General features: G+C 53.2%; 1 protein-coding gene across 1 annotated transcript in view; it reads left to right on the top strand.

Moving 5' to 3' along the window:
- DNAH1 (dynein axonemal heavy chain 1) overlaps positions 1 to 21,094 on the top strand; it is a gene marked incomplete at its 5' end in the record, with an annotated part of 68,080 nt that overhangs the window by 42,299 nt on the left and 4,687 nt on the right. Inside the window, 28 exons of the mRNA XM_081288507.1 lie at positions 95 to 252; positions 535 to 708; positions 1,444 to 1,482; positions 4,039 to 4,217; positions 5,238 to 5,468; positions 6,612 to 6,808; positions 7,265 to 7,400; positions 8,248 to 8,456; positions 8,689 to 8,860; positions 10,242 to 10,433; positions 10,834 to 10,944; positions 11,774 to 11,959; positions 12,559 to 12,750; positions 13,990 to 14,157; positions 14,254 to 14,445; positions 14,575 to 14,706; positions 15,158 to 15,283; positions 16,587 to 16,706; positions 16,813 to 16,962; positions 17,059 to 17,219; positions 17,787 to 18,012; positions 18,145 to 18,340; positions 18,643 to 18,794; positions 19,250 to 19,446; positions 19,686 to 19,830; positions 20,080 to 20,238; positions 20,324 to 20,455; positions 20,840 to 21,010. Of these exons, the coding sequence (XP_081144633.1) occupies positions 95 to 252; positions 535 to 708; positions 1,444 to 1,482; positions 4,039 to 4,217; positions 5,238 to 5,468; positions 6,612 to 6,808; positions 7,265 to 7,400; positions 8,248 to 8,456; positions 8,689 to 8,860; positions 10,242 to 10,433; positions 10,834 to 10,944; positions 11,774 to 11,959; positions 12,559 to 12,750; positions 13,990 to 14,157; positions 14,254 to 14,445; positions 14,575 to 14,706; positions 15,158 to 15,283; positions 16,587 to 16,706; positions 16,813 to 16,962; positions 17,059 to 17,219; positions 17,787 to 18,012; positions 18,145 to 18,340; positions 18,643 to 18,794; positions 19,250 to 19,446; positions 19,686 to 19,830; positions 20,080 to 20,238; positions 20,324 to 20,455; positions 20,840 to 21,010 (4,603 nt within the window). The remainder of the gene's footprint in view (positions 1 to 94; positions 253 to 534; positions 709 to 1,443; positions 1,483 to 4,038; positions 4,218 to 5,237; positions 5,469 to 6,611; positions 6,809 to 7,264; positions 7,401 to 8,247; positions 8,457 to 8,688; positions 8,861 to 10,241; positions 10,434 to 10,833; positions 10,945 to 11,773; positions 11,960 to 12,558; positions 12,751 to 13,989; positions 14,158 to 14,253; positions 14,446 to 14,574; positions 14,707 to 15,157; positions 15,284 to 16,586; positions 16,707 to 16,812; positions 16,963 to 17,058; positions 17,220 to 17,786; positions 18,013 to 18,144; positions 18,341 to 18,642; positions 18,795 to 19,249; positions 19,447 to 19,685; positions 19,831 to 20,079; positions 20,239 to 20,323; positions 20,456 to 20,839; positions 21,011 to 21,094) is intronic.

Here is a 21,094-nt window from a genome sequence, read left to right as displayed (position 1 = left end):
AGGCTCAGATTTAGTGAGGTACCATCCTGCTGCCCCTGGATACTCAGAGGACCTGGTGCCCATGAGTGTTGGGCTCACACAGTCCCTCCTGCAGGCGGAAGGGTGTGTTTGGGCCACCCCTTGGGCACAACTTCATCTTCTTCATCGATGACCTGAATATGCCAGCCCTGGAGACATATGGTGCACAGCCGCCCATTGAGCTATTGCGCCAGTGGATGGACCATGGAGGCTGGTATGACCGCAAGATCATCGGTATGTGCCAACCCAGGCCTGCAGGGCATAGGCTATATTCACTGGTCAGGATTATTGTAGGCATCAGGGCCCATGAAAATATTCTAAGTTCTCTAAAGATCAGGGGAAATGAACTTTTAGGTTCAAAGAAAAATTTTGATGGCTATTAATGCATCTGTCCTTTATACCAATACAGTTGCAAATTATAATTTTAATATATGTGCTTTTCACGGGAAAGCAGTCCCACAAAAATCATAATGCAGTTCTAGGCAGGGGCCCTCCTGACTTCCTGTCCCCACTCAGGAGCCTTCAAGAACCTGGTGGACATCAACTTTGTCTGTGCCATGGGCCCACCGGGAGGAGGCAGGAATGCCATCACCCCAAGGCTTACACGTCACTTCAACTACCTGTCCTTCGTCGAGATGGATGAGACCAGCAAGAAATGCATCTTCTCTACCATTCTGGGCTGTTGGATCAGTGAGTATTAGGTGGGGACAGGAGAGGCTATGGACAAAGACAGAAGCCCAGCCCAGGTAAGTCACACCAAGGACAGCTGGGCAGCTACTGAAAAGGACCAAGTGGCTGAGTCACTTAATTACAACCCCAGCTTTACTCCTTACCCAGCTGTTACCTTTGTTTAACAAGCTCATGGACCTCTCTGAACCTCAGTTTCTTCATCTTAAAATGGGTAATGATGATATTAGGACCTGTCACTCCAAGTCATGAATGTTAGTGAATCTGGCATGAAAACTGGCTCATGGTGATTGCTGAATATATAACAGATACATGCATACCTATATGTATCCACCCACATAAATACACATGTACATATTAGCATTTGCCCAGAAACTCAGATGAAACGATGTTACTTTTGTAATTAAGAAAAGTCCCCAGGACACGAAGGAAGGAGGATCCTCCCTGGAGCTTGGGGAAAAGTCCACCCCAAGATGCTGTTTCCCTCCCACCCAGCACATACTCTGATGACTGAACTCCATTTGGCATGGCACCAGGTGGTTGAAAATGGAAATCTGTCCTGGACTCCTGTATCCCCAGGGGCAATGAGCTAGGACTTAACTGCATGTCCAGTTGGGGAATTGGGAATGGTCAGCAGCTACTTTAGGAGCTTCTCAGCTGGACACAGCTGGCTACAGTGGCTCCCCAGCAAGAGACCCACCTAACTCCAAGGCCTGTGACTTTCCTTCAATCCTTTAGATGGACTCCTTGGAGAAAGAAGTTACCGAGAGCCTGTGCGTAAGTGTGGGCTGGGTAGGAGCCTGGGAGGGCATGGATGGAATGGGGCTACTGGTTCCAGGATGATCCCTGGGTTCTGGTTAGGTGTGCTGAGGCCAGAGGCCACAATGGACCATCCTTAGGCTCAGATGGGGTCCAGAGTGAAGGTCAGCACCAGCAAAGGTCAACTGCCTTCATGGGTCATTCATCCCTTTTTATGACCAATCAATCCTTCAGGGCCTGGGTTAGTGTCCAACTGATAGTAGATACAAAGTAAATGCAAGATGAATGAATGAATAAAGAAACCCAACAACCTCCCTACACACTATGTTATCAGCCAGAGCACAAAAGAGAGCAGGCCTTCTCCAAGGAGCAGGCAGGAGCAGGAGAACTGGGAGTGTTTTCAACGGGGGGCAGGAATCCTTCAACCGGCAGCCTCGCACAACTCAGATCTGTTGGTCATCACTGCAGGGCAACTGGCCACTTCAGACTCTGTCTTCTCTGCATTTCCACCTCTTCTGTCCCCTCCTCTCACCTGAAAGAGGCCATCAAGCTCCCTCTTTGGGCATCCATACTTGCCTGCTTACCTGCATCCAGCCTCCCTCATGGTCCATCTTCTCCCTTTAGGAGTGGACTTCCTGCTTTCATGGAAGCAAGCTCTTCTCCTGGGCTTGCTGGGGGATGGGATCCATCCCTCACCCAGCACCAGTGTTCCCTGCTCCCCTGGGCATTCCCTCAGCATGCACACATAACCCAGTTCTTTCATCTGAACCAAACACAAAACGCCCTACTTTTCCACCCACCTTGGTCCCTCGCCCCACTTCTCTGCTCACCTTGATGGCAAAACTCCTCAACAGCTTTTTTCCTGCAGACACCAGCTGTCCACCCCCACATTCCACAAGCCACTGCTACTCCCCCAGAGAGTGTTCTTGTCACCAGTGCCCTGTGTGACCATACCAGTGGTCAGCTATAGGTCCTCATCTGCCCTGGGTGTCAGCAGTGTTGCCCCATAGATAGACCCTCCTTCCTGCAGCTTCCCCCAGGCCTCCACCCTCTCTGGATGTCCCTTCTTGATGACCGGACTTTGCTATCTAGTCTCTTCTCCCTCTATCTATGCTATCCTCAGACAGTCTCGTCCTGCCTCTAGTGATAAAAGCCAGCTTTGAGTTGAACATCAACTCAAAGCTCAGACCTCTCCCCTGAACCCCTGATCCACATCTCTTGGATATCCACTGGGCATTTCAAACCCAAACTCTTGGATGCCCCACTTCCCAGCCCCTTTCCCATCTCACCTTCCAGGTGTTCAAGAGCCTTGGCGTCACCTCCAACCCGTCTTCCCCTCTTCCTCTCACACCTCATCTCATATATCAGGAAACCCTACAGAATCTGTCCCAGATCAGCCACCACTCATCACTCTGTCCTCGCTCACCCCACGAGTGCCACAGCCCCTCCCCTGGTCTCCTTGCTTCTGTCTTCACCTACCTACATTCCATCCCCAACTTACAGCCAGAGGGATGCATTCCTCATTTGCTCAACATCCATGCAAGAACCCAAGTCCCAACAGCAGCTGGCAAAGCTGTCTCCAAGTCTGATCTCATCTCCTTCCACTAGGTCCCTCCTGGCTGGTCCCCCAGGAATGCTCCTACCACCAGTCCCTTGCCCTTGCTGTTGAGATAAACATATTCTTGCCTCTAGCATCTTCGGTCTCAGCTTGAATGTCCCCTTCAGTAAATCCTCCCCTAGCACTTCTGGAATGGGCCCTAAAGCCAAGCCCTGGCACACCCCAAACCTCACTCCTGCTATAAATCTGTCCTTAGTACTTATCACTGTGACCTGCTCATTGTCCATCTCCCTGATAAGAATGTCAGCTTGGTGAAGGAAAAGAGTACCCAGCACCTAGAATGGTGCCTGTGTTCAAGAATGAGCCCCTCTCCTGCCCCTTCCCTCCTTTTTTCCACTTCTGGGAACCTCCTCTACCCCAAGGTCCCACTGATAGAATTTTGGTTCCCAGCAAAGAATTGGACAATTTTCAAAAAACCAGCAAAAGGATTTATTAGTGGTGACCTGCAGGTATAAGGTGGCAGCAGCTCTGAGGGGGTTAGTGAGACCTGAAGATCAGGATGGAGCTCCAGGTCTCTCCACACCTACTATGCAGCATGCCTGAAATCTGTGTAGACCAAATGACCCCTTCCCACATGTGACCCAGGCCTGGTATGTGTATGTCAAGGCACAAGCTCATAAGGCAAGGCAGTAGGGCCCCAACCAGCACTGACCCCAGTAGGGCCAGCAATTTTATGCATACACCTGAGTTCCAGGATGCACAGCAGGCTGTGTCAGTAATGAGGGAAGCACAGAGCGAGAGATTTCTCACTCTGAGGTGGGGGCTGCAGGAAGTCCTTGCAAAGGAGGAAGCATCAAAGATGAGGCCAAGGGGTGAGTGGAAATCAAACCCACAGGCCAGGAGAGGGGCAGCTGAGGAGTGAACTCAGCATAAGCAAAGGCAGAGGGGTGAGGATCTGCAAAGGCTGCATGGAGAGCTTTCACCCATGTGACCCAGGCCACTCTCCATCCCTACAGCCGGGGCTCCCCATCTTGCTGCCTTCAAGGATCCCCTGGTGGAAGCCACCATCATGGTATATGCTACCATCACCTCGCAGCTGCTGCCCACTCCAGCCAAGTCCCACTATACCTTCAATCTAAGGGATCTCTCCAAGGTCTTCCAGGGCATGCTCATGGCTGACCCAGCCAAGGTTGAGGTAAGAATCTGGCAGGCTGTCTCCCCAGCACCCACAGCCCTCTCCACTCTCCTGGCCCCCCATACTGCCCAAAGGCTCCTGTGTCGTGATCCAGCTTGGCCCACAGCGGGGCTGGGACATGCAGGTGCCAGGACCCCACTAGCCTGGCCTTTGTGCAGCTGAGCCTATCCTGTAGGTCGAACTCATACCTGGAATGGCCTGATGGGGGTCACACAGAAGAGGGAGCCAGGGCAAGAAGGAGAGGCCAGATGTGTGAGACTATCTGGGAGGACTACCAAGAACCAAAGACCCCCAGGTAGAAGGAGCAGGAAGTGCAGCAGTCAGTGGGGTGTCAGATGCTCTGGGCCAGACTCAAGGCTGTGGGGCTCCAGCGTAGAGCTCATATTTCACCCTGAGGGTGATGAGGAATCATGTGGAGCCACGGATTGGACAGCTAGTGTGTGTGGCCGGGAGGCTAGGGTGAACAGGACAGAAGCCAATCCGGGCCTTGCTGAGCATATAGTCAAAGGAGTCTCGAGAAGAGCCTGGGGACTTCCTGAGGGCGGTCCAGTTGTCCTGGGAGAGTCAGGGATGCTGGGATGGAGATGACAGAAGAACCAGAGATGGAAAGAGGAAAAGATTCAAAGGAGATTTTTAGGGTTTGTTGAGTGGTGAGGTGTGGGGTGTCAGGAAGGTGAACCAGGCCTCTTTCCTGGGCTTGGGGTCTCAACAGCTAAAAGAGGGGAAGTGATAATCTTGAGGCTGGTGGAGCTGGGTGCCCATCAGGAGCTTGGACAACTGGGCCTGGAGCTGAGGGTGGAGAGGCCTGGGCAGCACCGTGCAGTTCCTCTGTCCTCCATCGGTCCGCAGATAACACCTTCCAGGAGCCCCTGAGTGTGGCTCTGCTTGGGTTGTAGTAGGAGCTGGGCCCAGATCAGGGGCCTAGGAGCTGTGGCTCCTACTCCTCCCATTCCTGGTGCTTCAAGATGGCTAAGACCCCCTGGGGCCAAAGGCTGGCAACTGATGCTGGGGTGCCCGCAGGACAAGGTGCAACTGCTGCGACTGTGGTACCACGAGAACTGTCGCGTATTCCGCGACCGACTGGTGAACGAAGAGGATCGCAGCTGGTTTGACAAGCTCCTAAAAGGCCACATGGAGAAGTGGGAGGTGACCTTTGAAAAGGTCTGCCCCTTCCAGCCCATTCTTTACGGGGACTTCATGGCACCAGGCTCGGATGTGAAATCCTATGAACTCATCACCAGCGAGCAAAAGGTGAGGGAGTCCAGGCTGGTACCTTAACCTTGGTGAATCCTCTTCAGTCTGCTCCTTGGGACCCAGGCCCTCTATGGTCAGCACCAGGGAAGTCAGGCAGGCTCTTGGCTCCTCTGAGGCCATGTTTCCCAGCCCATCTCTGAGAATGAGCCTATGGTTCAACTGAGAAGGACTTGGGGGACAAGTCCTATAAATGGGGACATGCCAGGCCAACCTGAATGTTATAATTCCCACCCCTAAAGGGGGAAGCAGGGGCTCTGGAGATACAGCATTTAGCTAGGACCCTAGGTAGACAGAGTTGGGGCCTCTATCAGTGGCCTGCATGATTAGAGAGGGCCTCCTAAGGACTCTCTTCCACCTACATCTTCTCCTAGTTCCTATAGCTCCCACCAGGGTCCCAGGGCCAGTACCACCTGGTGACCCCCAGAGGAAGCAGGCAGGACTCTGATCCTGACCCTCAGTGCTGGATGATGCATCTTGTGGGTCTGGTCTCTTTCAGGACAGCATCCCTCCATGCACAGAAAGATCAGGGCCAGCTGCAAGAGCCAGTGAGCTCCTTGTTAGGGAGGCACTTGGTGCACAGGGTTCCAACCAATTGAACCCATGGCTGGAGTCACTGCCAAAGCAGTGGCAAAGGGATTCCCACAAGGAACTTCCTCAAACCATCCCAAGGAGGAGCTACCTGGGATTCCAAAAAAAAAAAAAAAAAAAGATGGCACTGTATGCCAGGGCAATCCATCTGAAACTTTTCTCAGGGGATCTTACATATAGAGGGGGCTGCTGCTTCCCCATAATTCACTGTGTGGCAAGAAATGTTCTAGTATGTTCACAAGGGGGTGGGTGATGGAGTTTATATGGGGTTTAGGGAACTTGGCTGGAGGTGGAGCTAACTTCTACATGGAGCGACATGGCGGATCATTCAGTGTTTCAAGTAATGACCTAAATCAGTTTATCAGTGACTGGGAACATTCAAAGCATCAGTTTGGGTTCACGCCTGTAGAGGAATAGCTTTAGCTGGACAGATCACAGAGTGGTTGGGACACTCTGTATTTCTTTGTTGAGACAGAGCAAAGTGGGAGGTGCCAAGGAGACCCTCCCATGGAGGAGAGCCAGCACCCCCATCTTTACCTCCATTGCCCCCAGATGATGCAAGTCATCGAGGAGTACATGGAGGACTACAATCAGATCAACACAGCCAAGCTGAAGCTGGTCCTCTTCATGGACGCCATGAGCCACATCTGCCGCATCAGCCGTACTCTGCGTCAGGCACTGGGCAACGCACTCCTGCTGGGCGTGGGTGGCAGTGGACGCAGCTCCCTCACGAGACTTGCCTCGCACATGTGAGGGCCCCTGGGCTTGGTGGACAGTGGGCAACCAGTGGCAGTGGTGTTTTTTCATGTTGGTGGAAGTTTGGGGTAGTCCCAAGATTGTCCTTCCATGGGCTCAGGAAGGACTGGGAATGGGACCTAAACCCCAACAAGAGGCAAAAGCAGTGCCCTGTAGTGCTGTGGGGAGGGAGGCATAGCTGCAGGCATCCTGGAGGGCTTCATAGGGGAGACGTCCATTTCTCAATATCAGAGTGGGGAGGGTATCAGAGATGGAAGGGTATTTCAGGCTGAGAACAACTTAAAGAAAAGTCTAGAGGCAAGAGAGTAGGTTCAGGGTCTGGAGAGTCTGCAAGTTCTCCCAGAATAGAAGCAAGACTCCAGATAGCTGGGCAGGGTGTGGGTGTCTACCACTAGTCCATGCCTGGTCCCAGGCCCCTGGCACACCTTGACCCAAACTCCTGCCTCTAGGGCTGAGTATGAGTGCTTCCAGATTGAGCTATCCAAGAACTATGGCATGTCTGAGTGGCGTGAAGATGTCAAGAAGGTCCTGCTCAAAGCCGGCCTGCAAAACCAGCCCATCACCTTCCTGTTCTCAGACACTCAGGTGCTACCAGCATGGCAGTGGGCAGGGTTCAGGGTGGGCTGGACACAATGCCATCCCAGTGTGGCATCCTGGGCCTAGCTCACTGTCAGTCAGGGCAGATGTGGGGAGGAAGTGGCAGGACCAGATGGACTGGGCAGGAGCGTAAGGCCAAACTAACCTTTTGGAACTAAGGGGAACACAGATCATTACTCATTCTCCAAGAGTGTCATGGCCAATGGCTTCCCACTTTAAGGACTTGTGCTGGAGACCCATGGCTTCCTTCTGAGGGGCTGCTCCCTCTGGAGCTCCTTGGGCGTGAGGCCTCTCGCAGGACTGAGGAGAGGTTGTTGCTCTGAAGCCACAAGACAAATTGTGCAGCACTTAAGCCTGGCTGGCAATTAAGATTGGACCTGGGGACCTAAGCTGAATCTCCAGAATGTACCCCATTCTGGACAAGGGTCCCTATGCTCCCAACCCTGTCTCAGTCCCAGGGATCCCTTTAGTCAGTCACTGAGTTGGGAAAGTAAAGATGCCTCTGACACAGACCGGGTGTCTCTGCCCAAAGATTCTGTGAGCAAACTGGGGTGTGGAGGCTGGGAAGTGAACAGGAAGATACCACCCACCCCCAGGACCCAGGGTCCTGTCACAGACCAGCAGTTCTGCTCAGAGCCTCTGCAGCAGGTCAGGGTGGGTGCAGGTCCATTGCTATGACTTACAAGACCACTGAGTGACCCCGGGCTTCTGAGAACCATAGTGGCACAGTCTATAGAAGGGGCTGTTGTAAAGGTCCAGCGAGACTGTGGTCATGGAGCTCACCACACCGCAGCCATCATAAAGGCTTAGTTCCCCACCCCTCATCCTTCCACAGATCAAGAACGAGTCCTTTCTGGAGGACATCAACAATGTCCTGAACTCAGGCGACATTCCCAACATCTACAGCCTTGATGAGCAGGACCAGATTGTCAACACCATGAGGCCCTATATCCAGGAGCAGGGCCTGCAGCCCACCAAGGCCAATCTCATGGCTGCCTACACGGGGCGCGTACAAAGCAACATCCACTTGGTGCTGTGCATGAGGTAGAGGCAGCCATTGTCAGGCCACACTGGGGCCCCAAGTCTGGGGAGACAGGGATGCTGAAGGCCTGGGTGTGTAGGTCTGAGATAAAATGTGGCCCCAGGCCCGGCCATCTTACTGTTGGGACCGGGCCGCTATGCTAGTATGCCCTGGCTGCCATGCCACAGGGCTGTCCTGGGATCCTAGGGGTGTAAGTCAGTATCTCTGGGCCTCATTTTGATCCTGGGCCTGCAGCCCCATTGGAGAGATCTTCCGAGCTCGCCTGAGGCAGTTCCCCTCCCTCGTCAACTGCTGTACCATTGACTGGTTTAACGAGTGGCCAGCAGAGGCCCTGGAATCCGTGGCCACCAAGTTCCTGCAAGAGATCCCAGAACTGGAATCTTCTGCCGAAATCATTGAAGGACTGGTAGGTGTCTTGGTGAGGATCAAGCTCTCAGGGAGAACTGTTTCATTTTGGGAATGGACTTAGAGAGTTCCTGAGGCTTGGGTGAGAGGCCCATGCCCACCATCAACAGTAAGCCTTTGGTCGGACAGTTTTGCCTAAGTCTCAATTTCCTCATCTGTACTAGGGAGTGGCACGGGTCTAGGGTAATATAGGATGCTTGGCATATGGGCACGTGGTTCCTGTTTCCTTTCTTCCCTCAGGGTTTCATGGCAGGTTTTTTCTTCCAAGAACCCCCCTAACAAGACTCCAGAGACCACAGGTGGAGGTGGGCTGGTGTGTTCATCAGCTTTGCATTACTGTGACCAAAATACCTGACAAGAGCAATTTAAAGGACAAAATGTTAATTTGGGGCTTACAGTTGCAGAGGTTCCCTCCATGGTCAACCGATTCCATTGCAGAACATCATGGCGGAAGGTCATAGTGGAAGGAAGCTGTCAGCTCAGGGCAGCCATGAAGCAGAGAGAAAGCTAGGCACCAGGGACAAAATATAAACACACCTGCAGTGACCTACTTCCTGTAGCCATACCCTGCCATCTGTGGTTATTACCCAGTACAGTATTCTTTCAAATGATTGATCCATCAAATGGATTAATCCACCAATCAGATCATGGCTCTCATAATCTAATCATTTTACCTCTGAACATTCCTGCATTATCTAACATGAACTTTTTGGCGGGGGTTATGTGTACCAGAGACTGAACCCTTAGGAGTGCTTAACCATCCCTTTTTATTTTTTGTTTTGAGACATGGTCTTTCTAAATTGCTTAGGGCCTTGCTAAGTTGCTGAAGCCGACCTCAATGTTGTGATCCTCCTGCTTCAGTCTCCCAAGTCACTGGAATTATAGACATGTGTCACCACACCTGGCTAATATGAGATTTTTTTTTTTGAGGGACACCTCACATCCAAACCATTACAACCAAATCTGTTGGATAGAACCTCATAGAGTAATGGCCTTCTGGCGATCAAGATTTAAGTCAAACACCACATTTTCCCCACCCAGCTATGGTCGGGCCTTGCACCTTCTTTTCCCATAGTTCCAGCCTTGGAGAGAACACACCATAGATCTCTCAGTGAGAGGCAAGTCATGGAAGCTGTGACAAGAACACTGGGCCACAGTTAGGAGACACCTGGGTCCATATTCAAAGCCAATTCTGGGCCTTGGGGTTTCATCTGCATAAGAGGTGACTTGAACTGGAGGTTGTAAGGATCTTGGGAAAGACTGAGGTATGGGGATGCCATGGCCCCCTCCTTGGGACCAGGCTGTAGTAACTTTGTGGGTACCCAGTGTACTGTCTTTGCAGGGGGACCACAAAACCAGCATCAGTTGTCTCCCCTATGCAGACTCAGGTTTGTGTGTATATCCACCAATCAGTGGCCAAGAAGTGTATCGAGTACCTGGCAGAGCTGGCCCGCCACAATTATGTGACCCCCAAGAGCTATTTGGAGTTGCTCCATATTTTCTCCATCCTCATTGGGCAGAAGAAGCTGGAGCTTAAAACTGCCAAAAACCGCATGAAGAGTGGCCTTGATAAGGTGGGTTTGGGGGAGGCTGGTGGACAGTAGCTGTAGTTCTGCCTGCTGGGTGTTTGCCAGGGTGACCCAGCATTTGAAACTGCAGCCCACAGTGTTTAAACAGGTGATTCCCTCCCTCCATGAAAGAATAAAAGTTATCAGCCAAAGATGAGGCTAAAGCAGGCTATCTTGCAAATTCTTGGAGACTAGGCATCTTACATTGGGGTCCACTGAGCAACGTGGGAGTCACTGAAATTGCTATGACCCCTCTCTCAGGAATGGGGGTGACCCAACAGGGCCCTTTCCCCCAGGATCCTCCAGACCCCTCTCTCTCTCTCTCTCTCTCTCTCTCTCTCTCTCTCTCTCTCTCTCTGTCAACCCTGTCACACCTGTTTTACCCTCTGTTTCCCCCACCCTCCAGTTACTGCGGACTTCTGAAGATGTAGCCAAGATGCAGGAAGAGCTAGAGATTATGCGTCCCCTGCTGGAAGAGGCTGCCAGGGACACTGTGCTCACTATGGAGCAGATCAAGGTTAGGAGTGCTCCAGGACCCTCCCCCCGCAACCCTCTCAATGCCTGGCTCTGTCTGAAGATGCTCAGCATCTCCAAACAATCACCAGATCACTAGCTACCCGACTTCCTCAAGTTATTTAGTCTTCGTGTGCCTCAGTTTCCCTATTTGGCAGTTACCCGTTTATTTGGCAAGTGGTTGGTCAGAACTTATCCTATGGTAGGTGCTCCCTGGGCTAGGGATGAAGAGTAGCCTTGATAAGGTGGGTTTGGGGGAGGCCTTTGGACAGTAACTGCAGTTCTGTCTGCTGGGCAGAACAGAGCAAGGCAGATGAACCCAAGCAACACCAATAATCACAACACAGACTGAGTGGCAGGGTTGCCACTGGCAGACATGTAGATTCTGCACAACAGGAGGGCCTGCCTTTGAAGGCCCCAAATTCCCTCTAAACCTCATCAAACTTTTACATTCATTATGAAAGTTTTTGGGCAGTAGTCCAGGGTCCTGCTCTACCAAGTCAAGATATTGCAAAATTTTCCCAGAAGAAAGGTAGGAGGAATGCCTTTCTTTGTTGTACTTGAAGGGACCCTGTCAGGGGCAGGTATGCTCAAAGCTGGACTGGAGCCCCAACCAGCCCCATGGTGAGGATTCAGGATGCAGAAGGGGCAGCTGGCCTTCCCAGATCTCTATGACCTGTCACAACCGGGAGGGCCCTTGGAGAATAGGACATCCCAATTCTCATTTCCTTCCTTCTGGGAAGACCAAGATACAAAGGGGAGAAACGGAAGGAAAGCATGCTCTATCACTGTCACGGGCCACTAGCTGGGTTCCCCCTGTCTCCCATCCCCAGGCGGATACAACCATTGCCGAGGAGACCCAGAAATCAGTGCAGGCGGAGGAGATAAAGGCCAACGAGAAGGCCAGAAAAGCACAAGCTATTGCTGATGATGCTCAGAAGGATCTGAATGAGGCACTCCCAGCCCTGGATGCGGCCCTGGCCAGCCTGCGCAACCTCAACAAGAGTGATGTGACTGAGGTGAGCAGCCGGGTGCCACCTGGCATGCACTCTTTTTTTTTTTGGCGGCGGGGGGGGGGGGGGGGGGAGGGAGGGGGGGAGGAGTACCGGGAATTGAACTCAGGGACACTCAACCACTGAGCCACATCCCCAGCCCTATTTTGTATTTAGAGACAGGAACTCACTGAGTTGCTTAGTGCCTCACTTTTGATGAGGCTGGCTTTGAACTCGGGACCCTCCTGTCTCAGCTTCCTGAGCCGCTGGGATTACAGGCGTAGGATACTGCGCCCGGCTGGTACTCACTCTTGTGTTCTTTTCTGGTGTCCTCTTGGGTCCGGTGGTGTTTCTGGGCCCTCCTTCTGCACATCTCTTGGAGGCCATGTGTCAGGAGGTGGGCAGAATGAGGGCTAGACCCCAGCTGCCTGGGCCTTCCCACCTTTTGCCTACCCCCAGGAAGCCACAGGCTTGAATCTAACCTCAGAGAATCTTTGGGCATACATTTGGCCCTATGACAATAGGGACTTATTTGGCAGGGCCTATTCTGTCTGACAGAGTTCCTGTCTGGGGTAACCATTCAATAATGGACCTCCTCCTTCACCACGTCATGCTTTGGCCCACAGGTGCGTGCCATGCAGCGGCCACCCCCAGGCGTGAAGTTGGTCATAGAAGCTATGTGCATCATGAAGGGTATCAAGCCCAAGAAGGTACCTGGAGAGAAGCCGGGCACCAAAGTGGATGACTACTGGGAGCCAGGCAAGGGGCTTCTGCAGGACCCGGGTCGCTTCCTAGAGAGTCTCTTCAAGTTTGACAAGGTGAACATGCCAGGCACCTGGGCCAGCTAGGGGGTGAGGACAGGACCCAACAGAGCAGGGAAGCATGTGGGGAGCTGCATCTCTCTGCCTACTCCTTGTCCCCACCAGTAGCACCCTGTGGGCCACATGATGAGTGGGACCATGGGGCACGGAGCCTGCCCTGAGGAGCTTTCTGTCTGGTAGAGTGGCAGCAAACCCACCAACAGATGGACATTGAGGAAACAGGGATCAGGGTAGGCTCCTAGGGCCCATAGGATGTCACCCACATCACTCCAAGGCTCCACAGCCTGAAGATTCCCTTTCATGCTCTTTCCTTCCTGGATCCTCATGGCCTTGGCCAAGACCTTCACTGTGTGCTCTACAATCAGCTCTCTTCCTTAGCTTCAGCATCTGAGCTTCAACTTCCCTTATATGTCTCTGGATTTCTCTGTCTGTCCATGTGGGGCTCTCAGTACCCAGGTGTACGTGCTCTCTCATAGGTTGAGCCATGGTTAGATCAGACTGGAGCCTGCAGCCCCCTTTAGAGGAACTCTCTCCAGCCCAGAAACCGGTCAAGGGCAGCTGCCTGTTGACCACCAGGTGTCAGGATCAAGGACTGGACATCCCTCACACTGAGTTCAGAGAATGGAGACAGTGGGCCATCTCAGCAGCCACTGGACCCCCTTTTGGCTACACCATTCCTCCTCCTCCTCTTCCATCAGATGGAAAATCAGAGAGACCCAGAGGCCTATTTAAGCTTCTCTGAAAGAAGCATCCAGCCAGGAGTGCTCAGGGCCAGGGCTCAGGCTCCCCTGGACCCACCCCAAGCTCAAACCTCTAGGAGTTCCTTAGCAATGCAGTTTCCTAGGTGCATTGTGAACTACCAGGGGTCACCTCTCCCCAGGTGGGACAAGAGCCACAGGGTGTGGGAAGCTCTTGGGACCTGGTTGGGCATCAGAACCCCTCCCTCTTCTCCACACCTCCTGGTGCTCTTGTCCTCAAGAAAGAACGCTTGACTTTCATTTTGTTTTTAAATGGGGACTTGTATATGATCAGACCTTGAGGCTTCTGAAGAATTCACGTGAAATTCTGGGAACACTGACATTTCCTGTTCGCTCAGCCTTTCTGGGCTGTTTTCTCTTTAAGGAGAAGGGCACTGTACTTCACAGGGCATAGGAAATAGAAACAGGATCTGCGTGTCCCGGCAGAGCCCCTCCCCTGCCACCAAGCTGCTTTCTGAGGTCTTGATTCCCATCCCAGGACAACATTGGGGATGTGGTGATCAAGGCCATCCAGCCATATATTGACAATGAGGAGTTCCAGCCAGCTGCTATTGCCAAGGTGTCCAAGGCCTGTACCTCTATCTGCCAGTGGGTACGCGCCATGCACAAGTACCACTTTGTGGCCAAGGCTGTGGAGCCCAAGCGGGTGAGGAGCAAGTACAGCGGGTGTGGAACTGGCTCCCCCTCACCCACCGCCCCAGGTGCTTGCTGGCAAATTGACCCCTGCATCCTCTGCCTGCAGCAAGCCCTGCGGGAGGCCCAGGATGACCTGGAGGTGACACAGAAGATCCTGGAAGAGGCCAAGCAGCGCCTGCGGGAAGTGGAGGAGGGCATCGCCACCATGCAGGCAAAGTACCGAGAATGCATCGCCAAGAAGGAGGAGCTGGAAGTGAAGTGTGATCAGTGTGAGCAGCGGCTGAACCGGGCTGACAAGGTGTGTGCCTCCCGACAGGGGCCAGGGGGTTCTGGGTTGTCTTAGCAACCTCAGGAGCTGCAGTGGGCCCGGCCAGCCCCAATCCCCATCCTAGCACCCCAGAGCCTCCCCATGGTGCTACCTCTGCAGCTCATCAATGGACTGTCGGATGAGAGGGTGCGTTGGCAGGAGACGGTGGAGAACCTGGAGAACATGCTTGACAACATCTCTGGTGATGTGATAGCGGCTGCCGGCTTTGTGGCCTACCTGGGCCCCTTTACAGTAAGGAGCCTCCAGCTCTGCCTCTGACCAGCCTCACCTCCCAAAGAGGACCCTCCTTTAAGGTCTCACCTCCCAGAGGGCAGCCTGCAGGGCTAAACCTCTGAGCCAAGTTCTGGGGACACAGCACTGCACAGAATAGCCACCGTGTGGGGATGGCCCTCGTGGGAACATGAGAGCTCACATAGGCACAACTGTGTGTGCCAGGCTCTGCCCTAAATGCTTCTTCCTGGGTCCCATTTAGTCCACCCAGCTGCCTGTACAGGTGGGTGGTATTAGTGTTACCCCTGTTTCAGAGATGAAGGATGAGGTTTGTGGAATCCCCAAGTTGCCTGAAGCAAGTCCCTGGCTCCACATCCGAGCTCTGACCTGGGTGCAGAACTGTGGTATAGCAGGAGGTGAAGAGGGTACCAGGGCTGTCTAGTGCAGCAGTCCTGAGTCAGGCATCTTCCAGGGCCAGTACCGCACAGCGCTCTATGACCAGTGGATCCAGCAGCTCACAAAACATAAAGTCCCGCACTCTTCCGAGCCCTCATTGATTGGGACACTGGGGAACCCTGTGAAGATCCGCTCATGGCAGGTACTGGCCCCAGGAGACAGGAGTGACCTGACGGGGTTGCAGGGCAGAAACCTCCTGTCTAACTCGTTCACACTCTCTTTTCTGGCATCTGGCTCAGAGGTGTCTCCCCAGATCCTTGCCAGGTCTGGCAAGAGGGTGGAGGACAGGAGAAGAGGAGAAAACTAGGCGGTGCAACACAGATGTTAGTTAAATGGGAGGAGAGGGCTTAAGGGGGACTTTTAAGAGTAGAAGAGTGGTCAGACACAGTGGCACACACCTGTAATCCCAGCAACTCGGGAGGCTAAGGCAGGAGGATCATGAGTTCAAAACCAGCTTCAGCAACTTACAGAGGCTCTAAGCAACTTAGCAAGAGCCTATCTCTAATAAAACATTTTAGAAAAGGGCTGGGGATGTGGCTCAGTGGTTGAGCACCCTGGGTTCAATCCCAGGTGCAAAAAAAAAGTTGGGATAGGGTGGAGGAGCAGTGTCCAGGGGGAGGTTTAAGAAAGTTTTCTAGAAAGAAGTCATATCTCAATGGAATATTACTTAGCATTAAACAAGAATGAAATTATGGCATTTGCTGGTAAATGAATGCAACTGGAGAATATTATGCTAAGTGAAATAAGCTGATCCCAAAGAACCAAAAGCCAAATGTTTTCTCTGATATGCTGATGCTAATTCACAAGGGGGTGTGGACAATAGAGGTATTTTGGACTAGACAGAGGGGAGTGAAGAGAGGGGAGGGGGTATGGGGATAGGAAGGATAGTGAAATGAATCGGACACTCTATGTGCATATACGATTACATGACCTGTGTAACTCTACATTATGTATAACCAGATGAATGAAAAGTTATATTCCATTTATGTCTGATGTATCAAAATGCATTCTACTGTCGAGTATAACTAATTAGAACAAATAGAAAAAAAATGTAAAAAAAAAAAAAAAAAAAGAAGTCATGTCTAAAGTAAACCCTGAAGGGGAAGGTTAGTTGGCAAAAGGAGAGAACAGAAAGGCTCTTGGCAGAGGCAATCACCAGGATGGCCAACGGGTGGGCTTTGTGAAGGTGGTATCAAGGACTCCGTAGACATGAGGACAGAGAGGCCCAGTGGAAGAGGGCATCAGGAGCCAGCCCAGGAGCAGGGGAGAGACAGGCACCCTGGGGACTGAGACCTTGCCCACGCTTCCCCTGCCCCACACATCTGAGGGCTGTAATAAGGAGTAAGAAGTCTACAGCCAAAGCATGAGGTTAGGAGCAGAAATGCCCCCAGGTGACCCTACTTGTAAGACAGCCCTGGCTCAGTCTGGTACCCGGTCTCCCACAGATTGCTGGCCTCCCAAATGACACTTTATCAGTGGAGAATGGGGTCATCAACCAGTTCTCCCAGCGCTGGACCCACTTCATTGACCCCCAGAGCCAGGCCAACAAATGGATCAAGAACATGGTATAAGCCCGCCAACCAAGACTGCCATCCCACCCTGGCTGGGCTGAGCACATGGAGGGGCAGCTGAGTCTCAAACTCAGTCCCAATCTGCCCCCTCCCCCTCCAGGAGAAAGACAATGGGCTGGATGTGTTCAAGCTGAGTGACCGCGACTTCTTGCGCAGCATGGAGAATGCCATCCGCTTTGGCAAGCCGTGCCTTCTGGAGAACGTGGGCGAGGAACTAGACCCAGCCCTAGAGCCCGTGCTGCTCAAGCAGGTGGGCCAGTGCGGGGAGGATGCACACGGGCTATAGGCCTGGACAAGGAGGTGCCATGCTGGTGAACTCAGACCCCATACACCTGCCTGTCCACAGACGTACAAGCAACAGGGGAACACAGTGATGAAGCTGGGGGACACAGTGATCCCCTACCATGAGGACTTCAGGATGTACATCACCACCAAGCTGCCCAACCCACACTATACGCCCGAGATCTCCACTAAACTCACCCTCATCAACTTCACCCTGTCACCCAGGTAAGCCCCCACTGGGGATCTCCAAGCATCAGCTCTGCCTCCTCCCACCCAGCTGCTCCTTGGCTACCCCCAGGCTGGGACTTGGCCAGCAGGGGTGAGGGGAGTCTTTTCCCATTTTAGAGCCCCACCAGCTTCTTCCCAGTCCCTCTGGCATTCCAAAGTTTTTGGCCCTCGTACCTGTCAAAGTTTCTACCTTATGAAGCATCTGTGCTAAGGCCTCCATTTGGTGGCCACTGTGAACCTCTTCTCAAGCCAGTCTGTCCATATTGGTCACCCACAGCCCCCTTCTGCTGAGGAAGAATTGTTCAGAGACCCCAACATGAACTGGTCAGCTCCTGCTGTGATTCCAGGCTGCCCCCTGAGGTCTCACTGAGAACCATTTGCTCTAAAGGCAGGTTCTGCACCACCCTACAGCCTGAGATGGAGGCCAGGCCTCCCAGGCTGACACTGACAAGGACACTGGGCTCTTGGAGTTCTGGGAGCACAAGTCGATAAGTGAGCAGGCTCAAAACTAGCTGTCTGGGGCTCATCAGGTATTACAAACAAGGTTTCTCCTGCCCCTGGCAGTGGCCTAGAGGACCAGCTGCTGGGACAGGTAGTGGCTGAGGAGCGACCCGACTTAGAGGACGCCAAGAACCAGCTGATTATTAGTAATGCCAAGATGCGTCAGGAGCTCAAGGACATTGAAGACCAGATCTTGTACCGGCTCAGCTCCTCTGAGGGCAACCCTGTGGATGACATGGAGCTCATCAAAGTGCTAGAGGCTTCCAAGATGAAGGCCGCTGAGATCCAGGTGGGCAAGTGCCTGCCCACCCACCTGCCCCTCCCCACCTGCCCCAGGCCTGGGGCCTACTCCCCATCCACCTCCGTTTTTTGTTCTTTGCCAGCCTACCTGGGCTTGACACCCCTCTCACTGTACCCCCAGGCCAAGGTCAGGATTGCAGAGCAGACAGAGAAGGACATTGACCTCACGCGCATGGAATACTCACCCGTGGCAGTCCGCACCCAGATCCTCTTCTTCTGTGTGTCCGACCTGGCCAATGTGGACCCCATGTACCAGTACTCCCTCGAGTGGTTCCTCAATATCTTCCTCTCAGGCATTGCCAACTCAGAGAGGGCAGGTAACCCTGGGACCACAGGCACAGGACAGGACACAGACAGGACACACGTGCCATACATTTCCATTGTGGGGCACATACATACATAAACTCACACCTAGGTTCACGGACACGTTTCCCATCAGCCTCATGGTACCTATGTACACACTCACTACTCCCTACCCTTATTGCAAACACCAGCTGCCCAAGGAGATGCCCAGACAGTTCCTGTGGCTGCTGGGAGACTGGCTAGACTGAGTTGGATCCTGGGATCTTCTTTCTTCTCCCTTCTCCCTGCACTCTGCTATCACCTCTCTGCCCTGCAGAAAACCTGAAGAAGCGCATCAGCAACATCAACCGCTACCTGACCTATAGCCTCTACAGCAACGTCTGTCGCAGCCTCTTTGAGAAGCACAAGCTGATGTTCGCTTTCCTACTGTGCGTCCGCATCATGATGAACGAGGGCAAGATCAACCAGGTGCAGAAGCGGGGAGATGGCCTGGTGGGCTGACTGCCTGAGGGGCTGCCCTGTTGTGGGCTTGAGAGAACCCGGTCAATGGAAAGAGAAAGTCAGGTGCAGGAGCACAGAAAGAGCTGAGGGATAGAGGCCTAAGAAAACACAGTTCCTTGGTTAAATACAACAGGAGACCCTGGGTAAATTGTGCCCCACCAACGTTGTGAACACAGGCCTTCTTAGAGCCAGTGAGCATAGAAACCATCCACAGGGACAGACAGTCCTGAGCCTCCCACAACTGTTTGATCAAGAGGTCCCACAGAATACATAACCAGGAAAATGGCAGAGTAGGGACACTAACTTGGACCTGTTTGACTGAACATCCTGAAGGATGACTCAGTTTTTCTAGGTTGGGGACCCAGAGGCAGGAAGGAGCCAGCCACAGAGCCTAGGCATCAACATGCCCTGTCCCCTGCCAGGCTGAATGGCGCTACCTCCTGTCTGGGGGCTCTATCCAGAGCATGACTGAGAACCCTGCACCAGACTGGCTGTCAGACCGGGCCTGGCGAGATATCTTGGCACTCTCGAACCTGCCCACATTTTCTTCCTTCCCCTTCGATTTCACAAAGCACCTCTCAGAATTCCGAGTCATCTTTGACAGCCTTGAGCCCCACCGGTGAGCTGGGTTCCAGAGCATGGCAGGATGGGAACAGGGAGGAGGTGAGGCCTCTGGAACCTGCCCAGGAAGCTTCTCCAAGGGACCAATCAGGGTGCTATGCAGCTGTGACCACATCTCTCCTGTGCCCCTCAATGCTCTTGGGACACCATACTCTCCCCTGCTGTCCAGCTGGGAGAATCCTGGGGTCAGAGGCTTCCCACAGGCTGGTTTTCAGGAAGATGTGGGCACTATTGCAGGCAGCCTTTGCCTGGCATCTGGGACCAATTCCTGGACCAGTTCCAGAAGCTGCTGGTCCTCCGCTGCCTGCGTGGGGACAAGGTTACCAATGCCATGCAGGACTTTGTGGCCACCAACCTGGAACCACGCTTCATTGAACCCCAGGCAAGTGCTGGTACCCAGGCAGAGCTGGCACCCTGGGTCTCAAGGGCCTCATTGCACCTAAGTACACTACCCTGCAGACTTGGCCAGGTCAGGACTCCTTTCCATCCCCAAAGAATCTGGAAGGTTCCAGGTCCCACCAGGAAGCCTGTCTGGGACCTCTCCAAGAACCCCAGGAACCCCCTTTCCTTGTCCTGGTCCCTGTCTCTCATCAGCCCCAGGTGGTCCAAGGATCTCTCCCTGTCATTGCAGACGGCCAACCTGTCATTGGTGTTCAAAGAGTCCAACTCCACCACACCTCTCATCTTTGTACTGTCACCTGGCACAGACCCTGCTGCTGACCTCTACAAGTTTGCTGAAGAGATGAAGTTCTCTAAGAAGCTTTCTGCCATCTCCTTGGGCCAGGGGCAGGTGAGGGCTAGGCAGGGAGAAGGAGAGTGGGCGGGGGGGGGGGGAGCAGCTTTCCCCCACCACTCAGTGCTTCTGCCCCTCACAGGGCCCTCGGGCAGAAGCCATGATGCGCAGCTCCATAGAGAGGGGCAAGTGGGTCTTCTTCCAGAACTGCCATCTGGCGCCAAGCTGGATGCCAGCTTTGGAGCGCCTCATCGAGCACATCAACCCTGACAAGGTATGCCATGCTGCCTGTTACAGACTTGCTGAAGGGACTAATAATCTATCCATCAAGTACTGATAAGGCTTAAATGAGATTATCCTGCACACTCAATCCAGCCCAGGGCACATAGCAAGTGCTCAATAACTGTCATAGGCACCATGCATTGACTAAATTAACCAAGTTATTGGGTCTCATAGCCTGGCGACTTACCCAGGGTTACCCAGCACAGATAGGGTGACCCTAGGACTTGCAAAAGCTCATATTCTTAACTAGCTGTCAATGCAACCTTTCCTGGCCTGCTCCACAGATGGAGTCAGGTGGAGGGTAAGCTCAGAGCCCCTTGGGTAGAAGGGAGCTTGGTGTTGGGTCTCAGTGTTCACGAGGAGCCATGCCCCTCAGGTGCACCGGGACTTCCGCCTATGGCTCACCAGCCTGCCCAGCAACAAATTCCCAGTGTCCATCCTGCAGAATGGCTCCAAAATGACTATTGAGCCACCACGTGGTGTCAAGGCCAACCTGCTGAAGTCCTACAGCAGCCTCACCGATGACTTCCTCAATTCCTGTCGCAAGGTGAGACATGCTCTGTGCGTGTCTGTCTGCCGGCCCTGCCCCCATCTCTTTGCCTCATGCACCCCACCCCACCCCCACCCAACT

Source organism: Spermophilus citellus (genome assembly GCF_964194105.1).
Source record: "Spermophilus citellus genome assembly, chromosome: 3".
Lineage (NCBI taxonomy): Eukaryota > Metazoa > Chordata > Mammalia > Rodentia > Sciuridae > Spermophilus > Spermophilus citellus.
The sequence above is the reverse complement of the archived record's forward strand: the minus strand, read 5'-3'. Positions and strand labels throughout refer to the sequence as shown.